At 33.3% G+C, this 24,156-nt stretch overlaps 1 protein-coding gene across 1 annotated transcript; it reads right to left on the bottom strand.

Annotated features, from left to right (window-relative positions):
• Positions 1-206: 206 nt before the first annotated feature.
• On the bottom strand, positions 207-24,156 carry LOC125055631 (protein argonaute-2). The gene is made up of 23 exons (XM_047658101.1): positions 23,939-24,156; positions 23,508-23,541; positions 22,989-23,348; positions 21,569-21,903; positions 20,126-20,296; positions 19,035-19,123; positions 17,638-17,734; positions 17,131-17,251; positions 15,867-16,006; positions 14,883-15,046; positions 14,230-14,323; positions 13,016-13,120; positions 12,772-12,899; positions 11,795-11,909; positions 10,814-10,981; positions 10,148-10,255; positions 8,992-9,111; positions 7,815-7,904; positions 3,043-3,171; positions 2,606-2,715; positions 1,695-1,788; positions 1,394-1,596; positions 207-802 (listed from the first exon to the last, which is right to left on the bottom strand). The coding sequence occupies exons 2-23, from the start codon at positions 23,515-23,517 to the stop codon at positions 706-708; spliced, it is 3,048 nt and encodes a 1,015-aa protein (XP_047514057.1). The 5' UTR covers positions 23,518-23,541; positions 23,939-24,156; the 3' UTR covers positions 207-705.

The raw sequence follows: 24,156 nt of genomic DNA, 5'->3' as shown, positions 1-24,156 counted from the left end.
GGCAAACATCTTGAACAAATGTCCTTGCCTGCGCAGAAGCGATGTTTAGGTATCACTTAGCAGCGGGCGTTGGTGCGCGGCGGCAGGACGTTTGTGTCCAAGATGCGCAAACTTTCTCCCACTCCCTTGATTAATGCTCAAGAAGTTTGCTGGTATCTAAAGGTAAAGGGTCTGTGTATTGCTCCGTGTGAGTCAACAAATTAAAATTACCTTATCTTACATATTTATTTATAAACATCAAGGGGTTACATAAAAAGAACATAAAGACTAATGTATGAATAGTTATATAGCATTCGGTCAAAAAATGCCATTTTATTACTTATACTTATATGCTAATACAAAAAAGAGTAATTATGGTGAAAAATCAGTTATATTATGTTTATTTGAAGAATAATAAGTTCACATCATTATTTATATATGTAGACGAACATAGTACTTTGACATCTACGTTGTCATTTTACGAAGAAAACAATCAAATTAAGAACGATTTTTTTTTGTATCAAAGACTGTTTAAATTCATTAAAATACCAATAATGTATATTATTGATATAAATAGATTTTTTAGCAAACACACAATAGAAATGACTAACATTTAATAAGTGCCTGATTGATCATACGATTATATAAACAGATTTTTCGTAAATTTGTTGTTTTTTTTTTGGTTTTTTGTAATTTTGTTTCTTATATTTTTTTATTTTATATAAATTAAACAAAGAACATGCGGCTGAAATCGAGCATCCTGTTCAAAACTTGAAGCCGTTGTGGTCTCAGCTCCAAGTCTCTGTTGTTGAATCTGTCTCCGCTGTGAACAAAAATTAACCACTTTATATTTCAACATATATTGTGAATATCAGACATGAAAATAAAATATTAATTATAATTTTATGTTTGTTTATGGGAGCGTTCAAGTATTACGTAACGTATTTTGGGGGGGGGGGGGTCCTTTTGTAAAACGTTACGATGCGGGGCGGGGATTGAATTACGCGTTATTGTTAATATTATTATCGACTAACACCACATAATAGTAACTAAAGAGTCACTAGGTGGTCACGAAACGTTTTACTATACTCGAGTACAGTACTGTACTTGGGTACTGAAAAACGTTACGGCGAGTTACATGGGGGGGTATGTGAATAATCTCCAAAAAATGCGTTACGTAATACTTGAACGCTCCCTATGTTGTATGATATGTCCGTAACTTTTTACCGGGATTAAAGTTTAGTGTTACATGTAAGACATTTTTGAATAGACAGTTCATTATAAAACAGTTATTATTACCCTGTCGGTCACACCATAGTTTGTGGTCATGTGTTCGAACCGGCTGTGCAGTAATGTATTTATATTATATATCTACAGATAGAAAAAATTGAATTATAATGCATAGATGACTTACGCTGTGAGATGTTTGGCACGAGTACAAGCAAGATGAGCGTAGTACGTGGGCGTGGGATATGACACAGAGCGAGTACAGCGCGAGTATAAATGACACAGATAATAGGTCAACTGCTCTACTTCCTCTATGGGAATGTTGCCATCGTTGCGCACCGCATAATAACGTGTAGGACGGGCCGTGCCTTTTATTGCTTGATGTGATACCTGAAATATGAAAATTGTAATAAAATTTGACAAATTTAAAATTGAAAAATATCTAACAAAAAGAATAAAAAAAAATATTTGCTAATTAAAATCATTACCATGTAAAAGTCCATTTCGCTGTGGTGCACAATGTCCTTATCAACGACTGTTCCTGGCAGCACGTTCTGTGCGTTGTTCGCGCCCAAAAAGAATCTGAAATTAAACGAGTACAAATAACTCGGATATCCCCAGTTAAAACAATAATCATGGCGTGCTAGTTCGGAAGGATGAAAAGAATACCTATAGTCTGGTCAATTTAGACATTCGAAGGTACATAAAGTCCCAACAAGCTGAAAATCAATAAAATTATTCAAAACATAATTATAAATAATATTTAAAAGTTCCCCATCATTCCCGTGTATGGAATTTTTTTATTCAAAAGGTAAAAAAAATTGTTTTTCGCGATTTTCAGCAAAACGGTAAGTTTTATCGGAAAAGTATCTTTGATAAAAATTGTAGATCATAAAATTATCTATAAAAAATCCGATTATAACAATTATGCTAAGAAGTTATAGAAACGCGACTTATTTTTATATTATACTAGCAGACCGGCCAAGCGTTGCGGTGGCTAAGGTTTTAGTTATATTACATAGTAGTAACCTATTCAAGGGAAACAGTAGGAGAACACCCGTCATGGGACCACCATGTTTTTTTGGTGGTTATGCCATTAAATTGTAGCTTATGTGACGTCCTTGCCATCAAATAATAATCAAATATTTGCAATAAAATAATATTGCGGATATAAATTGAGATGTAAGCTATCCTATCTTTTAAGTTAGATCAAACCGCACAGGGTGTGCAAATTTGATTGAAATCGGTTCAGTAGTTTAGGAGTCCATAGCGGACAAACAACGTGACACGTAATTTATATATATTAAGATGTAAAAAAAATCCGTATGGCAGAATTTGAGTGGTTTTCTTCATAGACACGTTCATTTTAACATTTTATAATATGTACGGATATAAATACCTAGTGTGATGTCGCTTTTGTACTAAAAGGAACAAAACCTCAGGCTTCACATTGGTCCCAGCCATACGTTCATACGCCCTGTAAACGGCCACCAGCTCACTATTCATAACCTGAAAATATTTCATATAAAAATGTACTGAAAAACTTAGAAAAATCATAACTTTAATAATAGCGGGAGATTCACAACAATCAAAAATATTTAACAGCCTTTCGAATACTTAAAATTTTGTAACAAATACAGTCAACGAATAATTAGAATTTTTTCGGACCTATGAAGCATACTCGATAAATTAAATAAAAACAATGTTAATTCATCTTCTACTATATACTTTTACACAAGACTTCATTATTTACACTGCTAACTTTTACTAATATTATTTTTTCTACTAAGTATTCTAAAAGACCCAAATAATCTCTAACATTAAACAAGTTAATACCTGAGCGAATTGTCCTTCAGAAACCCCGTCACGGAAGATGAATATTTTCTTCGGGATCGTGTTTTGATGCTTTTTGTAGACTTTCAAGTGTTCCACCATCATACTTTCAAACTCGACGATCACTTCTTTCTGTATATAAAACAAAACATGACACTACGGATTGGAATTTGCTGAAATGCTATTTTTTTTTAAATTATATTTCGACTTAAAATTTGTGCCCGTTTTATCCACAAAAACACGGTTATTCTTCTTTTGTCCTTGTTTTATTAGGGCCATCAAAATGGAACAAAGGTACCTTACCTACCTAACGTATACTTTGTTAAATATGTATCAAAATAATGTTTACGTACTATTAGTGACATCTAGTTTGTTATAAAGAAAGTACTCATTTGTGGGTCTATGTATGATTGTCATTGAATTAAAGTTAGTCTGTCAACGTCCACCGTTGTTTCATTATTATAGGTTATGGGCCCAGACCCGTTTTTAAGTGTATTATGGAAGTTTAAAGTATTATCTTTATCCATACTGCTATAATAATGTCGGTGAATTATATAGCCAACGTCCCAAAGTTGAAGGGTCGTGAAAACTATGACGACTGGTGTTTTGCGGTGCAAAATGTTTTGGTGCTAGAAAACATGGCGGATAAAATCAAGACACAGCTATCAGCATCGGCGTCGGCGAGTGATATTGAAAGTGATGCTAAAGCCAAGGCAAAATTGATATTAACAATCGATACATCTTTATATGTTCATATCAAGCAGGCAGCTACGGCATATGATTTATGGTCTACGCTTAAACATATGTATGATGATTCCGGCTATATGAGGAAGATTAGTCTACTGAGAAATCTCATTAACATTCGGCTAGAAAACTGTGAGTCAATGGCACAGTATGTTACTCAAATTGTAGAAACGGGCCAGCGACTTCGAGGAACAGGATTCAGTATAACCGATGAGTGGATTGGAGCATTAATGTTAGCGGGATTGACCGAAAAATATGCGCCTATGATAATGGCCATTGAGCATTCTGGAATTGAGGTTAGTGCAGATATTGTAAAAACAAAATTGGTAGATATGTGTGCTGATGATTATGTTGGTACTACATCCGGTTCAGAAAGTGCATTTATTGCGAAAGGAAGACATAGATTGAAAAGTGGCAATACTAAAAGCGGCCATTTTAATAGACAGTCAGATATGACGCAACCTATCAAAATTATAAAGTGCTACAAATGTAAACAAACCGGTCACTATAAAAATCAGTGTGCGCAATCGGATAATACTAAACGAAAACAGACCAATGCCTTCAGTGCTGTTTTTCTGAGTGGAAATTTTAATAAGAACAGCTGGTATATCGATAGTGGCGCAAGTAAACACATGACTGCAAACAAAGATAACCTCACGAATGTATCGCATCAGCAGGAAACCAAAGAAATTATTATCGCAAATCAGACTAGAGTTTCAGTGTTGTGTTCTGGTGACGTAAACATCGTTACAGTAGTCAATCGAGAAGAATACGACGTTACAGTTACAGATGTATTGTATGTTCCGAATTTAACCACTAACTTGCTTTCTGTGAGTCAGTTGATTAGGAATGGCAACAATGTAATTTTCAAAGGAGATTTTTGCTATATTTATAATCAACAGAAAGAACTCGTTGGCCAAGCAGAATTAGTTGATGGTGTGTATAAATTACAAACGTTACAAGTCGATGAAATATTTGCAGCACCTGCAATAACATCATGTGAGACTTGGCACCGGCGATTAGGGCATATCAATAGTAATAGCCTGAATAAAATGAAAAATGGAGCTGTAGATGGAATCACATATCCTGAGGTGGTAAACATAGGCAAATCTTCATGCACTGTTTGTTGTGAAGGAAAACAAACTAGGTTGCCTTTCAAGAAAAGTTCATCAAAAACAGACGATGTGCTGGAGATTATTCATGCAGATGTTGGAGGTCCTATGGAAAATCAATCGATTGGAGGATCAAAATACTATGTTTTGTTTGTGGATGACTATAGCAAAATGGCATTTGTTTATTTTATGAAAGCTAAGAATGAAGTGTTCCATTATTTTCAAGAATTTCAGAGAATGGTAGAAAACCAAAAAGAAAAGAAAGTCAAGGTTCTCCGAACTGATAATGGAGGGGAGTTTTGTAGTCGTGAATTTGGCAGTTATCTAAATAAGCAAGGTATAGTTCACCAGAGAACTAATGCTTATACACCAGAACAGAATGGTCTCTGCGAGAGGATGAACAGGTCAGTAGTTGAAAAGGCCAGATGTTTGATCTATGATGCCGGATTAGAGAAGAAGTTCTGGGCAGAAGCCGTCAACACATCAGTATATTTAAGAAATAGATCAGTTGTCACGGGGCTGAATAATAAGACTCCTTATGAAGTATGGACTGGTCAGAAACCAAACCTAAGTCATTTGCGTATATTTGGCAGTGTAGTCATGGTTCACATTCCCAAGGAAAGACGTTTGAAATGGGATAAAAAGGCCAACAAGCTGATTTTTGTAGGTTATGCAGAAAAAACTAAAGGATATAGAGTATATGATCCTGTAACTAACATTGTCACAATCAGCAGAGATGTAGTTGTCATGGAAAGTCCAAACCAGAATATGGTAGAAATACCATTGGAATGTAAGCATCCAGTGGAGGTAACTGAGCAAGAGAATGATTATGAAGAAATTGAGAGCTCTTCCTCTAAAGACGATTGTGGGGATGAAACTTATGTCCCAGAATCTGAAGTTTCAGTGAGTACTTACAGTGATAAGACATTTGACACAGTCTCAGACCCAGGTGTTGAACCAATTGAGCCAGAGCAATTACCCAAACGCACTAGAGTGAGACCAGATAGGTATGGTTACAATAACTTGTGTATGGTGGAGTGTGAAGACAGTAGTCAAGGAGAGATAACACTCGGAGAGGCATTAAATGGTCCAGAAAGTCAATTCTGGCGAGCCAGTATGAAAGAAGAACTGAAATCATTCAGAGAAAATGAAGCTTGGGAAGTGGTGGACAGGCCAAAACAAGCTACAGTGGTTAAGTGTAAGTGGGTGTTAAAGAAAAAAGTGGACAGTGATGATAACATAAGATATCGTGCTCGGTTAGTTGCTAAAGGTTTTACACAGAAAGCAGGAATAGACTATACCGAAACTTTTTCCCCAGTGGTTCGTCACTCAACAATAAGACTATTGTTTGCATTAAGTGTTAAATATAATCTAGATATAACTCACCTTGATGTAACCACAGCATTTTTAAATGGGCATTTAAATGAAGATGTATATATGTGTTTACCTGAGAATTTTGAATGTCATGATAGGGAGAACAAAGTGTTAAAACTAAAGAGGGCAATCTATGGGTTGAAACAATCAGCTAGGGCATGGTATAAGCGTGTAGATGATTGTTTACAATTTTTTGGATATAGAAAGTCAGTGTATGAACCTTGTTTATTTATTAAACATCATAATACTACCAGAACATATATAGCTTTGTTTGTAGATGATTTTTTTATTTTTTCTGATTGTAAAAGAGAAACTGAATGTCTTAAGACTGAACTAAAATCTAAATTTAAATTAAAAGACTTGGGAGACATTAGACAGTGCTTAGGTATGAGGGTCAGAAGAAAAAAAGATGAGATTTTTGTAGATCAGGAACAATTTGTTGATCATTTGTTGAATAAGTTTAATATGAAAAATTGTAAACCAGTTAGTACACCTATGGAGGTAAATTTAAAGCTTAAAAAGGGAGACACTTGTTGTACTCAGTATCCTTACCAACAATTAATAGGAAGTTTGCTTTATTTATCAATGTTAACCCGTCCTGATATATTTTATTCTGTTTGTTACCTAAGTCAGTTTAATAATAATTATAATGAAACACATTGGAACCATGTGAAACGTGTTTTAAAGTACTTGCAAAAAACAAAACATTTTGGTTTAAAATATGTCAAGGATGATTTAGATTTAATAGGCTATGCGGATGCTGATTGGGCATCAGATTGTGTGGACCGTAAGTCTTATACAGGTTTTATGTTTAAGATGTCTGGTAGTGTCATCTCATTTGAATGTAAAAAACAATTAACAATAGCTTTGTCTAGCACAGAAGCTGAGTATATGGCTATATGTGAGGCAAGTAAAGAAGCCATTTATTTAAGGAACTTGTTAATAGAATTGAAATGTAGAAATGAGTCACCTATACTATTATATAATGACAACCAGAGTGCACAATTGTTAACTAAACATAGTTTATTTCATAAAAGAAGCAAGCATATTGATGTTAGATTTCATTTTGTTAGAACAGCTGTTGAAAATAATTTTATTGTAATAGAGTACTTAAATACAAATGATATGCCAGCAGATATATTAACAAAAAGTTTATGTTGCCAAAAACATTATAATTTTGTTAAACAGTTAGGTGTCACTCCATTGTAGAATGAAATTTGTTCACTATGTTTCAAATGATTAGTTGTTTTTTCTTTTGTCTATATGTCAATTATTTTGATAAGGGAGTGTGTTAAATATGTATCAAAATAATGTTTACGTACTATTAGTGACATCTAGTTTGTTATAAAGAAAGTACTCATTTGTGGGTCTATGTATGATTGTCATTGAATTAAAGTTAGTCTGTCAACGTCCACCGTTGTTTCATTATTATATACTTTACCTCTGTCAAATTAACCTAAAAATATCCACGAACTTTAAATTATGAGTAACGAAAGGGCGAAATTAAAATTTACGAAAATAAGGGATAACTTTATAAAAACTTACCTTTGGAGTTTGAATACTCAATTCGATATTGTACTGGAAGCATTTAGTATCAAACGATGCGGTCACTGCTGCAATACTTGGTATGTCCGTCTGTAATACAAAATGAAAATGTATGGGAGAAATTTTGTAGCAAATCGTCACGTTTTTGGTAAAAAAAATTACCGTGACATTTTTCGGTTGCGTGCCATTTTTTCTTGTCCCTACCACGGTTGATCCGAAGAGATTCGAAGCCATTACTAACAAAAATATATAATAACGATAGCAATGATACTAATAATTCATATAAAAATATGAATTATTAGTATAATAAATAATTAATGAAATTCTGTAATAATCTTAGTAGTAATAAGCTAAAATGAAATAATTGTATTTGTATTCACGTCTATGATAATAAAAGCCTTTTGTTAAATTTTATCTAATTTAACTTTATTTAACCAATTTCTGTAAAGTTGCATATAGTAGATCATTTTTCGAAAAATAAGGTCATATAGAAGTTTCACTTCTTACGTGTGTACACCTAGTACACACATTTTTTATTTTAATCACTCTGAATGTAGCGCTTTCATTGCAAATAAACGATTTATTTGTGAACTTATGAAGAAGTGACGTAAAGGCTTTGTAACGCTTTATTTATATTTAAGCAACTAAGGTGTTATTGACACCTGACACCGATAATAGTTTAGTATTCTTTGTTCATATTGCATCTTCTTCTTTCTTTTTCTTCTTATAGTTCCATCTCCTTGGCGATCATCCTGGCTATTTTAATTTTGGATGCCGCCTTCTAAACAATGACTTGGTGCTTTGACCAAACCATTGTCTCAAGTTCTTCAACCAGGACGTGCGTCTGCGGCCAGGTCTCTTCTACCTGCCACTTTGCCTTGTATGATTAGTTGAAGGAGCTCATATTTTTTGGAGTTGCGTAAAACGTGTCCGAAATACTCAAGTTTCCTTTTCTTAACCGTCATAAGCACTTCTTTATTCTTCTGCATTCTGTCCAGCACGGTTGAATTTCGTATGCGGTCTGTCCAAGATATTTTAAGCATACGTCGATAAACCCAGATCTCAAACGCTTCCAGTTTTTTGGACATAGTCTCTGTCAGCGTCCAAGATTCTACGCCGTAGAGCAGCACAGAGAAGCATATTGCATTTATAATTATTTAATCTTTAATGTTCTTACCTGATCAGGCGATGGATGGGTCACATCAGCTCCGACGACCATAACCCCACCGCTTCTAAGGCAAGCCGGCTCGGACGCAGTGCCAATGGTTTGATTCACACCCATCAGTTTTGAATTAACCTAAAAATAAACACTGAGCTAAAAACTGGCACTAAATGTTAAATTAGAATTTAATATGTATTTCTTTATTGACGTTCATAAGTGTATTGTGTTACCTAAATGATTTTGAATTTGACATGAGAACTGCTGCATTTGTCTATTGGCTAGCATGAACCATTTTCGCCGGTTATGTATCAATCTTTGTCTTGGATATGGTAGGATACAACAAGTTATATCTCACTAGTGTACGAGGTAACGAGGGACCTTACTAGAGTCTGGCTAATGAAAGAAGATAACGAAAAAGCGCGGCAAATTAAAAAAAAAATAGTATGGTATCCCTAAAAGTTTGATATCTTTTGTGGATTAAACTTACTTGATATTTGATTTTATTTTAAATTTTTTTACATTGATAGTAACTGTATTTCTATGAAATTACGTACTTAGTATTTTACTATTGATAGAAACACAACTTTATTCGGAACAATCAAAATCAGAATACAATGATCCAAATCAAGAAAAAGTTTAGGGTATTATACCTGTTAACTATTCGGAAATAATATATAACAGAAATAAAAAGAGTAGTTGCAAACAATTACAAATGAAGTATCAAGACAATAAATCATACTAACTTAAGAAATTCAATTATATTAATATATAATTATAATTTATTATAAAAAGCTGTAGGTTTTATGTTTTCTTGTTTTGGTTTTGTTGTAAGGAAATAAATAAGTTCAGATTCATAGTTTAAAATAAACTATTTTGATGTTTCTAAGTAAGGAATTAGGTGTCTCGAACGAACGCGCAAAGATTCTGTGTGACAACTGAGCTTTTTTGATTATGCTATTTGAGAATAATACAAGAAACAGTTTCCTGTTGTATACAGTGTTATTGGACTCTTGTAATTATGTTTCATATTATTATGCTGGATTGTAATCCAATTATATATCAATATTTGAGAATAAATGTAAGCGAAGACATAGAAAACATTGTCGAAAATTTTTTAAAATCTATTAGCCAAAACAACTTCATCTAAAAATATATTAAATAAAATTTTTACCTTTAGCAATATATTTCGTATGGTCTGCTCATTCATACGTCTCTCGGCTGTCTGATCCTTTATGCACTGTGTCAAAATACCCACTTCCAACTCCGCCATTTTTTTCACCTAAAACAATATGGAAATAGCAATAAGACAATAGAACATATCCATTAAAGTAGTTTTTTGACATATTTTCAAAACGTCAAAATCGTTATTAATAGTTTTATGATCTGTCAAATTAATTATTTCTGTATAAAGTTTGACATATTTGACATCACTTAAGACAAGTTTGTGACCTGAGATATGAAATACGGACGTAACTATTCTTTCTTAACATTTCATTCGCTATTTGATTCACCTTAATACTACGTTCTAGTATTCTAGAATGTGTTTAAGTATTACGTAACGAATTTTCTATTTGTAAAACGTTACGGTGCGGGGCGGGGATTGAATTACGCGTTATTGTTAATATTATTTTCGACTTTCCATTACTTTACACCACATAATGGTAACTTTTAGGTATTTAAATAGTCACTGGGTGGTCACGAAACGTTTTACTATTGGGTACAGAAAACCGTTACGGTGCGTTATATGGGGGGGAGGGTGACAATCTCTCAAAATTGCGTGACGTAATACTTGAACGCTCCCAAAGTCACCTTCTTAGGCCTAGTACTAGTTCCATACCTTTTGGTAGATATCCCTAGACCGTGAACTGACGATGACAAATAGGAAGTTGATGCGACTGTCAGCCGCTCGACGGAAGATCGTGAGCAACTCATGTGCCCTCACATTGAAGTTGGTCAAGGCTGGATCTTGTACCGACATACCCATTTGGCGACCTACGCCTTGAATCTGAAAAGGATAACATTAATAAAACCTTAGTATTTTATAGGGCATTTGATAAGATTTTAAAAATCATTTGATTTATTCGTGATTAAAGAATCTATACAAATGGTTATTTTTCTTTCTGTTAAGTTTGGCTTTTACACATTCATTAACCACAAACATTATACATTAATTATTTTAAGAAGCTGCCAAAACGGTGCTATGATGGCGTCACACCAGTCCCTGTAACCATGCTTGTAAACACGTAAACCAATGTCAAGTTTTTGAAGTGAAACTTCTTTAGACGCATGAGAAAAGGGAGAGAGCGATTGAGAGAGAGTGAGAAGGGTGAAGGGTGACCTTATAGAAATTATATTTTTAAATTAAAATTTCGTAAAGAATTTATGAAATATAAGATTTTATGCAAAATAATTTATTGAAATCTCAAATAACGAATTGTAAATTAAAATGTGTTTACATTATCGAAGAAATAAATTTAAAAATTACATTTATTATTTGTATTAATTTCGATTCTTAATATTTTAATGACAATTAAATTCAATAAATTCCTAGCATATGTTCCTTTTTCCCTACCTGTAAGTTTTGGATATCTATAGTTTTAGATTTGTATAAATATGAACAAGAGTTAAAAATTAGTTTGCCAAAGAAGTTTCACTTCTGACATGTGTACTTTGTACGCACGCACTTACTTGTTAAATTACAAAAATCTCACATTTATTGTATCTTGACCAATTAAGATTTGATTTGACCAATTGAGGTTAACTCCAAAAAATTAAGAACTAATTTTTTTTTAAATAATAATAGTAGGGATTTGTATACCTTCTTAATGATGTCATGGCATTGCAGTCTATTAGGATCAGTGTCGACTACCAAGAAGCCCCAAGACTGAAGAGCACTGGCTTTCAGCAGTTTCTTTGCCATCCAAACTCCGCCCCTGTATTTTAAATATAACTCATATATATGTATATACATAGCGCGTTATAGGAAATGGCGTTGTAGGAGTATTCTGGTTCCGATTGAACAATTCAAAAACTAGGAATTTAATAAAGCTGTTTTGTTTAATTTTGTAAAAATTGCAAATAGGTGCAATGGTAAGCAGAACTTATTATGGTCTCGACAAATCATTAAAAAAAAAAAAAATTAATAATTATAAAATTCACACTACAGAAATACAGCTTGAGAAATCTCAGCGTTATAAGGGGGAAATGCCGTGTTATATGGAAGACGAAAGTCGCGTTATAGGGGTACTGCGTCATAGGGGGGGATTACTCTATATGTATTGGCTTTAAAAATGTACCACGCGTCCATCCATCCATCAATGCTACAACAATATTATATTATATAATATTATCACCTCGACGTCCGTCGTTCTACAACTGAGCGTTTTTTAAGGCAGTTTTTGCCGCCTACTACCACTGTGTGGAACCAGCTGCCCACCGAAGTATTTCCGAACCAATTTGGCTTTCAAAAAAGAGCGTACCAATTCTTAAAAGGCCGGTAACGCATTAGCCCTATGGCTATGTGAGTGTCTATGGGTGACTATATAAGTGTTGTTTGACATAGTCATTATGTATGATGATTTTCTATTTGAAAAGAGTACTGAGAGTTCTTTGCCGATGAGTAGGGATGTCTACCGATTCAAATTTAATGACGATGATTCAAACTTTTTTTTTTAAATGCAGTTTTACTATTGTTATTTCTCGTCTTAAACAAGACTAGAACTTTTAACTTATCATAGTTATGTAAATAATGGAACAAATTATAATAATAACAGTTTGATTTAAATATTGGTTTACCTTGGTTTTACGGTTCCCTCGCCAACATTCAAAACTGGCGCGTGCAAAACTTTCGCTTCAACTTCATAGAAATTATTTGAGATCTCCAATCCAAACTCCTTGAAATATTCGTTACTCGAATATTTCATCTGAAAAACATTTAAAAAATCTTTATAGCAAATTAAAAAAAATTATGCTCAGAAACATTGTAAATGTTAAAACAATAAAAAAATCAGCTTATAAATAGCAATTTTCTTTGACTTACGTCTCTAATAACCTCTTCGATCTTTCGCTTTCTGTCACTGGGTGGTGTTGCCGCTTCACGGACCATTTTCGCCAGTTGTCTGTCATTCAACTGTCTATTAAGGGCCTATAATAAAAGAGATGAAAAAATAAGTTTTTAACATTAACATTAATTTTATAATCTTAATATATATAAATTACGTGTCACGTTGTTTGTCCGCTATGGACTCCTAAGCTACTGAACCGATTTCAATCAAATTTGAACACCGTGTGCAGTTTGATCTAACTTAAAAGATAGGATAGTCAATCTCAATTTATACCCGCAATATTATTTTATTGCAAAATATATGTTTATTATCTGATAGTCACAATTCTAACAGATGGCGCTGTGTTGAAAGTACCAACGTTTGAAAAAGCTACAATTTAAAGGCATTACCACTAAAAAAGCATGGTGGTCCCCATGCCTGGTGTTCTCCTACCGTTTCCCTTGAATAGGTTACTACTACGTAATATAACTAAAACCTTAGCCACACCAATGCTTGGCCGGTCTGCTAGTGTAATTGTGTATTTTAGTAGTGTGATTATGTAGTAATAAAATAATATAAGAATTGACTTTGATGATATGATTGAAAATTTAATGTAATATATATAATTCGACAATTTAATTATGTAAGACAAATTTGCACGCCATTATGTGTTGCAGATAAAGAAGAAAAGCCTGGATTGTACGGGGTAGACTTTCTCATCAAGAAAAAACATAAAAGAAATAAATAATAGTTAAAAAAAAACTAAAAAACACGTTTATTTATTATTTATTTTTTAGTTAAAAAATTTTTTTTCGGATTATTGCATTGTCATCGATCTTTGACAGGTGCGCAAAATTTGAATAAAATCTGTCCGTTTAAAGTGGGTCCAAATCGAGTCCTAAGGAGTCGGTTACATACATACATACAGGTGAAGCTAATATAAAGCGTGTAAAAATTCAGAACGTGTCGCTGTACTACAAATGAATTACTATCAAAAATACAGGCGAACTCCCCCATAGTAAAATCGTCCGAAAAAGCAATCACTTCATTCTACAAAAAGAAATAGCTTTAAACCTAGTTGGAGAACATGTTCTTCCTATTGCAGATTTAAACACTCAGGTAGGACAAACAAATACAAGTGATAGTAGGTCATGGGAAAATTCCGCTATGGAACTCGAAGCGACGGAGGAGAAACGGTGAGAGTACCTACCTGTCCAAATGAAATTTGTAATAACTCCATTGGGTAGTATATCTCTTTATCTCTCGGTCCAACCCAAATACAATTAATGTTTGGATAGCGAAGCCTGAAAAAACAATCCATTTATAAATGACAAATAATTCGAAAAATACTTAATGTTTTATATATTATATTATTTATTCATAACACACACTAAGGGACGCTCCCAAGTATTACGTAACGAATTTTGTAGGGGGTCCTTTTGTAAAACGTTACGATGCAGGGCGGGGATTGAATTACGCGATATTATTTTCGACTTGTAATTTTAGGTATAAAGAGTCACTAGGTGGTCACGAAACGTTTTACTATAGTTGGCGGTTGGGGGGGGGGTTGTGTGTGTCAATAATCTCCAAAATTGTGTGACGTAATACTTGAACGCTCCCTAACAATACACACAGACAAGCACAAAATCAAAACTTACTAATTACAAGCATGCACTGATATATATATTAGAAAATGGAGAATTAAATAATACAATTAAAAAGGAAAAATGACAATTATTAATTAATATACTGATCTATAATTAAAATATATATATATATATATCTTATTATATATATATATATATATATATATCGGTGAGATTTCAAACAACCATATGTTAACGTTTTAAATAAACAATTTACCTATATCCCTTTTCAGTGAAGTATTGCTCCACGGTAATAGTCCGGCTACGCCCCGAATCGTCTTGCATTGTGAATTTGAGGACGTTCGGTGGCGGTTTGACGTCATTACAAATAAATTCACGCTTTCTGAATCCGGTTTTAGCGTCACCAATTGTTGCCACCACCTTAAGACATAAATAAACAATCCACACATCTTTTGACTATGATTAAATATTGTTGCCAGTATTTAAAATATAAAAAATAAAAAATGGGACGTATGTAACCCCTTAAATAGAACCAAGTTATGCATATTTTGTACAACAGCCATAAGCAATATTCTAAGAGTGATTTAAATGAATTATGTAGTTTTTAATATTTATCTTTCCCTTATAGATTAGGACCAAATATTAATAACTTATGAATTGCACCATCTAATTATTGGGTGTAAAAATCAAATCATCTATTTTAAAAACCCAAGGTTAGCAATTAGGTATTCTGCTAACATTATGATAGTACCGGTATAAAAACTAAAATTTACAAAAGGTAATTTTTCAATATATATACCTGAATTTATTTATTTTACATAACAAAGTCATCCTTGTATATTTAAAATACTGTCTTTTAACGCTAAAGCTATATAAAAAAGGGTGCGTGTACTTATGTACGCGCGTAAGAAGTTATACTTTGGCATTATTAAAAATAGTTTTTGATTGCATGCAAATAATTAATTACAATTAAATAATCAAAGACTGGAAAAGGAGTCATTATAGTCAATAAAGTTCAGTTTACATTTAAAATTAAATAAATAAATATTTATTCTTATTCTCTTACATTAAGTGTAACATAAATTATATTATTATTCGAATGTTGTTTTTAAATGTCCAATGCCGTAGCATCTTCCGTAGGCAACTTAATTCTGTTAACTTTGTGTCACATTCTGTAAAATTTGACTGTCATACATTTTTCATAACGCGCCTAAAGTATAACTTCAAAAATAATATATACCCTTAAACCACGGAGAAATTTCACAAACAGTTCGCATTCCATTCTGCGCTGCTTTTCAATAGGACTGTTGGCATCCAAACGGAAGTCATTTAAGTATGTGTCCACTAATGGCTGTGACTTCGGAAAACCTTTATGGGCAACTGAAACAAATTTTAATTTTAAGGTATAAATGTCGCAGCCAACTAGTTTAATTGGCCCTTCAATTAACAGCCTAGCCTCTTAAATAAACAACGCCGTTTAACAAACGGCCTGAAATATATTTAGCCCTTTGATAAAACATCTAGGCATCATCATTACTTGCCTGTTGACTGGTAATTTAAATTTAGCCACCTAGCGGCTAGCGTCGAAACTCCGCCAATATGGGGTCGGCAAACCACAACTTTGGTGGTATTTTACCAAAGTTTAGTGAAAAATAGTACAATAGAAGAGTGTAGTGACAATAGCCGTGAGGTGCCGGCTTATAGAATAGCACCTCCTCATCTTATTATTATTTTTATTATATTAGGGTTATTAAGGCGTAGGGCAGTAACGATGCCATCGCCCTCTGGTGGGATAATTGAGCAACAACTATTTCTCCAACAGCTCCTTAGTCCAACTAGTGGGAGTTTCATGCTGCATTAGCAGCCGAATGAGCCGACACGGTCGGGTAAATACCACATTCCCACTGAAAACAAGCGTGAATTGGCCCACGCAGGATGTATGTCGCGTTTCGCTACGGCTGAATATTTGAGGCCGCTAGTTAAACAGTGCTGTTTAGTTAGGCTGTTAATTGAATGGCTAATTAAGCTAATTGGCTGCGATAGAAAAGAAGACTTTAAATACCTTCAAAGTTTATTTAAGAGGTACCTATATTCCAAAAATGCGTGGATAACTGTATCCCAAAAACCACTCATTCGATTTTAATGAAATTTGGACCCTAAATTGGAATATATACAATCTAATAGTTTCCGATAAACAAGTGAATAAACATACAAAATGCACGCCTAAATATAAAACGATGATCAAATATTATTTTTCGTTTATGATTAATTTTGTCATATATGATCGCCAATAAGTCACTTATAATGTAAAAATCAACAGCCAAGAAGCCGAATTTCTTTATAATTTTTATACCAAATTTTACTATAGATTTAAACTGCAGCAAATTATCTCAAAATTAATTAATTTAAAATACTGACTCAGCAATGATCGTTTAGTAAAAACTTAAGTAGGTACTTTAACACGTGCTTAAGGGTCAGAAAGGGTATATCTATGCAGTTCTTACCATCTATATTGATAAACGGCCTGGAAGTAAAAATGGCCGACTGGAACAGACCAGTCCACATTTCAAGACCATCTCCAAGGTCGATAGGATTCCTGGGGCGCATGAAGTATTGACGGCTGGCCTGCAAATAATTAAAGAGTACATTTATAGTCACGTGCTAATACGTTGAAGTTACTACTCCAAAGTTACTGGCACTGTCTTAAGCATTTAAAAATACTAGTAATTAGAGATCAAATGTCCCTTGCTGAACGCGTAAATATTTCTAATTTATAGCTTCTTCTAGATCTAAAATTTAGTCCTTCGAGCCGGATTAATCTTCTTTGAAATCTTCTATGAAGTATATAAAGTGTAAAAATGTGAAAAACTTTTGTAAAAATAGGTTTACATATAATGAACTATAATTTTAACTAAGCTAGCTAAAATAATAGCTTAATGTTACAAAGTTTTGCTATCCGGATGTAGTAGTAATTTGAGGTTAACTTTACCATAGTAAAAGTAAAAACATACCTTCACATACTTTTCGAGGGCTCCGTGACGCAAAACAACATCGATACAATGAATTGCCTCCGTTGGTGGGGCTAACGATGTCCCATCACGCATATAACTGAAATTAAAGCCCGATATATTTATTTTTGCTTACTGTTGAGCTGGGTTTAGGTCTTGAAACAATTTTAGCAACCACTTAGGGCGAGGCCCCACTACTGCGTTGCGTCGCGTCGTCGCATCGGATCGACGCATTGTATGCCTGCGTTGCGTCGACGCACGACGTCGCGACCCAAGAGGGTATACACACCGTCGCATCTGCGTGTCAGCCTTCGCAATGGACAGACACAAACGTGTTCTTTTTTTATTTTATTACGCCACCGCCGAATTCAACTTAGAAAGCATAGAAGATTCTGGATATCACCTCTGAGAGCATTAAGAAATAGTGATCACCCTACCGTCTTCGTCTCTTGTCCGTCGATCCGTTTAAACGTGGCGTAGTGGGGCCTCGCTCTAAGTCTTAGGTATCTATTTTATACATGTCCCCTTTGAGAAATGTACCCACATCTTTAAAATTACTGAACCTGTTTGCTTTGGTGAAAATTTGACTTTTCTCAATGTGGAGGACTTTTCAATTCCAAAGAAATTTGTGGACCAACAAACAGATGATTATATTTAAGTATACAATTCTAAGAATGTCACATACATTAGTCAAACTAATAACTTAATTTTTTTAGTTTGGTTTAAAAGGGTACTGAGTACTGACCTTTTAAAGCAAATTAAAAAAAAAAGTATTATAGACGAGTCCTTGCGTTAGAGATTTATAGTTGTTTATTGAATGTATTGAAGATAATATTAAATTATACAATATAAAAATTTCCCAAATCATAACTTTTTGTTTACTATGGACCCCACTGTTAAAAAAAAATACTCTTCCGAAAAGTGACCCTGTATTACAAGTTTTGGCGCATTTAATAGGGATTCTGAAAAGGTATTACACATGGCCATGGGAGGCTCAAATATTTTTCTAGGAGGAATTACAAACAAGCTTAAGGACCTCCCGTAGAACAATTTTTTGCAGCTGATGACCTCATCTATCCCCTAGTTGCGTTTGATCCACGACTTTTTGGCCATCATGTATAGCAGTCTTGACTTATAATATACTATGTTAGTAATACTTTTGAATAGAATTTGAAGCATAGTTTTAATCAGAAAACCATTATTTTGCTTTAACATAGCACACATAACCATCCATAACTAAATCGGTGGACTAAAATCAGTGTTTGTGGTTACAATGTATTTTCTATGTAAGAAAGACAAAACACTGCTTTATCCAAGTTTCGAGAACTTAGAATCATAAGCTACTACTTTAACAATTAAGTACATACGCAATTTGATATGAGTTATGAAATAAATAATACCTCAAAATCGTGCCCAAGTCCACCTTTCCAGTCAATTTCAATCCAACTTCATATTTGCATACTTTGCCATTGTCATCCTTGATTTCAACCTGCAAAAGAGAAACACCTTATAAAAACAAATTCATTCTTAACGGGACTGAATTTAAAAAAAATGTCTTTATTATATATAAGTAGATATGCATTACAATGTGTAAGATTTGGGAACCCTTTTAAGTAAGAAATACCCGTGTCAGGGTTCCCAGCTCTGCCATAACAAACTTAAATATAAATACCTTAAAATATATTTATATATGTATAATCTAAAAAGTTCACAAATTATTGTTCTAGATAAAGCACTGTGGTAATGAAACTGTCTAGACATGTGATAGACACAGCCATATAAAGAAGCTATTTATTCTAAGATATATAAAAAGATTTTTTGTCAAATTTAAGCATAATCAAATTTTACGTACAATATACAGTTGATTTCCAGAACATAGTTGGATACTAGACACTTATAAATGGCTATTTTAAAAATATTTTTAAACCTTTTAAATTACATTTCATATAAATTATTATTGAATTTTATAATCAACTATCAGACTCGGCCAAGTGTTGCTGTGGCTAAGATTTTTGTTATATTACATAGTAGTAACTATTCAAGGGAAACGGTAGGAGAACACCAGTCATGGGGACCACCATGCTTTTTTGGTGGTTATGCCATTTAATTGTAGCTTATGTGAAACGTCGGTACTTTCAACACAGCACCATCTGTTAGAATTGTGACTTTCAAATAATAAACAAATATTTTGCAATAAAATAATATTGCGGGTATAAATTGAGATATAAGCTATCCTATCTTTTAAGTTGGATCAAACTACACACCGTGTGCAATTTTGATTGATATCGGTTCGGTAGTTTAGGAGTCCATAGCGGACAAACAATGTGACACGTAATTTATATATATTAAGATAGTCAGAGTTCTTGTTAGCAAGAAGATACATTACTTTGTATTTTGTAAAAATATAAAATAAAGTAGAGTGTTTATGGTTTAGTATTAGTGACTGGCTGGCTTGCTAGACAGACTTAAAGATCTAAGTATAAAATCTTACCTCAGTCATAAACCGTTCATCTGTAGTTATGAGAGGTTTTAGTGCGTAGCAATTCTTCATTTGGTCAAATGCAACTATATGTTTCGGAAAATGCTTCATTTTCATTGCTTGGAATACTCTCGCCATAAATTTTTTTGGTTTGTCAGGATTGATAGCGACGTCGTAGCGATGCTAAAATAACATAATAAAAATAGTGTTTACAGAGTTTCCCAAGACTACGGGACCTTAACGGAAAGTACCTTAAATATTGTAGATAGGTTATTTTGCCGAAAGAAGACTTTATTTCATTTTGAAAAGCATTACTTGTCTCGTCAGGGAATCGAACCGACTCAATTGTGCAAAAAAAAAACACCCTTAATTTTTTTGATGCCAATCGAGAGAATGGTCAATAAATAATAATTCTTCTTAAGTAAAATAGTATTATGAAAGAAAGGAACAACGTAAAATATTTGAGTCATATTTCAAGAAAATTATAAATCTGTGTGAATTGTCCTGACATATTATTATTATTCATGTATAGCCGACGACGACGTTTGAAAAATAGTTATATTATCATTCATTGGTTATTCGCAAATATATACCCACTTAATAAAATACTTAGCTACCAGGAGATAATCTGATATTAGGAGAAGTTGGGGTTGATCGCCTACTAATTGGTCTGATCAAATTCAGACAATTATGGGTGTTCACATAACTTATGCCCTGAGACAAGCGGAGGATAGATCATGGAGTGGAGGCAGCAGTTGATGTATTGATTTGGAAATTTCAATATTAAAGACTATGAAGTAGAAATTATAACACTTTGATAAGAGTTGCCAGTTCTTACTAAAAAAAATTACTTTTAAACATGGTTTAAGGCGTTTTTTTGCGCACCTATGAACTTTTTTCGTTTTTCATAGACACAGTCAATCATATTATAAGTCTATATGAAATATAAGTATTTAGAACAAAAAAATACTAATAGCATGCCTAAACAATTTTGTTTGCTTGTTTAAAGTTTAGAGCTTGCATCGACATACAGAATGTGCTTTGGTTTACAAAATGAGCAATATTTTTTTAACTAGTCGTATTTTTAACTAGACGAAGTCAACTGACGTTTACGGTGTTGTTAGTTTTTAATAAAATAAAAATAGTGTTGTGACAAAGTGAATGATTGAAAAAACTCCTTAATTAATCATCGGTGATGGCGCCGCGCTTTGTTATAAAAAACCGTCAAAAAACTGATTGTTGTTACTATCTAACTTATATCAGAGTTTTATAGTTTGAAATGATTAACTATTCACACTCATTGTTCATGCATCTGATTGAATAAGAACTGAACGTATCACTATTACTTTAAATATGGCAACATTATTTTACAAAATGACATTAGCTACTGTCAGTTGGCTTCGTCTAATAAAAAATACGACTATAGTTAACTTTACTCATATAAAATATACTTACAATTATTAGTGGCTTTATAGTCATGGGTAGATAATTAGTCAGAACTCTCGTAGCATCAGCAGGTACAGGAACCCTAGCCCGTATTTTTTTCGGTAATTGGAACCGGCACACCACTGATGTTGGTTTTGAACTAGCTGGACGTGGTTGTTCAATTGGTACTTGAGAGGTTGATGGTCTCAGTTCTTTTGGTGCTTGGGAAATCTGAGGAGCACTTTGGCTGGGTGGTACTGGGGCCATAGGTTGAGGTGCTTGCCAGGGTCCTGGAGCTCTTTCTGTGGCCTGCTGTGTAGCCCCAACTTGGGGTTTACTCTGCCCCCAGACTGGTGGTGGGGCACCTGGAGGTCAAATGAATGGTTTTAAGCAAAAACATATAAATAATATATTTATATCTTAATATATATAAACTACGGGTCACGTTGTTTGTCCGCTATGGACTCCCTAAACTACCGAACCGATATCAATCAAATTAGCACACCGTGTGCAGTTTGATCCAACTTAAAAGATAGGATAGCTTACATCTCAATTTATACCCACCCGCAATATTATCTTATTGCAAAATATTTGTTTATTATTTGATAGTCACAATTCTAACAGATGGCATCGTGTTGAAAGTACCAACGTTTCACATAAGCTACAATTTAATGGCATAACCACCAAAAAAGCATGGTTGTCACCATGACTGGTGTTCTCCTACCGTTTCCTACTATGTAATATAACAAAAACATTAGGCACAGCAACGCTTGGCCGGTCAGCTAGTATTGTTTATAAATACACTTCTGTAAAAGATGCAATGCAACTTTTTCAAGTGATAAAGATTAAACATTACACTATGTGAGTAAAATAATATATTACATTTTAATTAGTAAGGAGCATTACCTAAACAAGTAAGGATACTTAGTTTGAGATTGAGAAACAAGACTCGGCACAATCTATTAGCACCATATATCAAAATCCAACGCACATACAGGAATCAGACTTAGCTAAATTTCTACATCTTATTCTTAGAGCTGCTATTGTAATTTTTGTTGACACACACATTTTATATAATTATTATATATTTTTCTTACTTCAGCTATGATTTTAACTCAATACCAGTAAAGAAATTAAAAATTCTCAGGTAAACATTCTAAATACTAAACAGAAGAGGCACCAACAAAAACTATTTTATATATAATTATTTTGACTTGGAATGCTGCACCAGTTACTTATGAAACAAGCACAGTTTTTTATTACATTTTAATATACTCCTAAACTTGCCATTTTCATCTTCAACATTCAAGTTTCTGTAGCATGCCGTCCTAAGCTTGCTACATTAGCTTTATGGATATCGAGAAGTAATTAGTAATAATATGGCTATTAGCTGTTATGCTACCAATACCAGGTACAGGACTATATTGAGCAAAAATTATAAGAGATTTACCTCTACCCCAACCAGCCTGTGAAGGGGTAGATCCACCTCCACGGCCACGTCCAGCCGAAGGTACAACAGCCTGAAGGGCAGGACTTGATTGACTAGGCCCTGGAGCTGCTTGAGTTGGGTTTAAAGGTGCTTCTTGTGGAGGAGGTGCATTCTTTTTCTTCTTCCTAGTTCTCTTAGCACCTCCATCACCCAGCAGTGAAATAGCTTCATCAGCTTCTGCTTCTTTCTGAAGTGGTGGGTCTGCTTTCTTAATTTCCTGAGTAGCAATAGCTGATGATGTGGAAGGTTGATCCTCCAAAGACAGCAATCCTAAGCCTTCTCCTACAGCCTCAGACTCTTTTTTTCCTTTCTTTTTACCTCCTGAAATATTTTTTACAGAAATATATTCTAAATTAATAAATAAAAAGATGATTTCTCAAAAAATATTTTTGTTATGAAGGTGATACATTGAAGTATAAAAAGGTAAATCTTTAAGATAAATTTATAAATTATAGCTATAAATACTATGAAATATCTTACCTCTACCCATAATTGATGTTTACTGTATCTGTTCCTGTGAAAAAATATTTTTAAAATTTAAATATGAATTCTCAATAAATATAGACAATTAGAAAAGCTTATCTTTTCAAGTGACTCAATAACATGTTTTAATTTTTGCCTTGATTATATTACACTGAAATTCATAGGAATAAAGTGTTTAAAATCTGTAAGTGTGAAAGATAAGAACGATTTACTATTAGTGTTACATATCCCTTTTTTATTAATTAATTACGTTCAAGCGATGCACCATATTGGTGTATTGATAGAATTGTTATTGGTATCGAAATTAGAAACAACAAATTACCAAAGAGTCCTTTAGATAAGTAAATTGTGTCTATAATATAAATATACGAATACAATAAGGATTTACTAAATACATAATAGATTATAGAATGTAATAGTTTACTTACAAAATAAACAAAATTTTCCTTCTATCCCAGTTTACAATGGAGATATTGATTTCGTTGAAACTTGAAATTAATGATTTAGTTGTTCTTTTAACATAAAACTCGGCTCAATTGTATTTATTAAGTTCGCATATTATGTTCATATTAACAAATAGCAAAGCTGTATAAATATTTAATACAAATGTTTTAACCAATTGTAATAGATATAATGGTTTTAACTG

This window comes from Pieris napi, chromosome 13, assembly GCF_905475465.1.
Source record: "Pieris napi chromosome 13, ilPieNapi1.2, whole genome shotgun sequence".
NCBI classification, from domain to species: domain Eukaryota; kingdom Metazoa; phylum Arthropoda; class Insecta; order Lepidoptera; family Pieridae; genus Pieris; species Pieris napi.
The sequence above is the reverse complement of the archived record's forward strand: the minus strand, read 5'-3'. Positions and strand labels throughout refer to the sequence as shown.

Excerpts from the sequence above, each read along its gene's own strand:
- LOC125055631 (XM_047658101.1), bottom strand. Across the intron at positions 10,982-11,794 it reads GCCATGACATCATTAAGAAG|ATTCAAGGCGTAGGTCGCCA; the intron begins GTATACAAATCC and ends TATCCTTTTCAG. Across the intron at positions 1,597-1,694 it reads GCGAAATGGACTTTTACATG|GTATCACATCAAGCAATAAA; the intron begins GTAATGATTTTA and ends TTCATATTTCAG.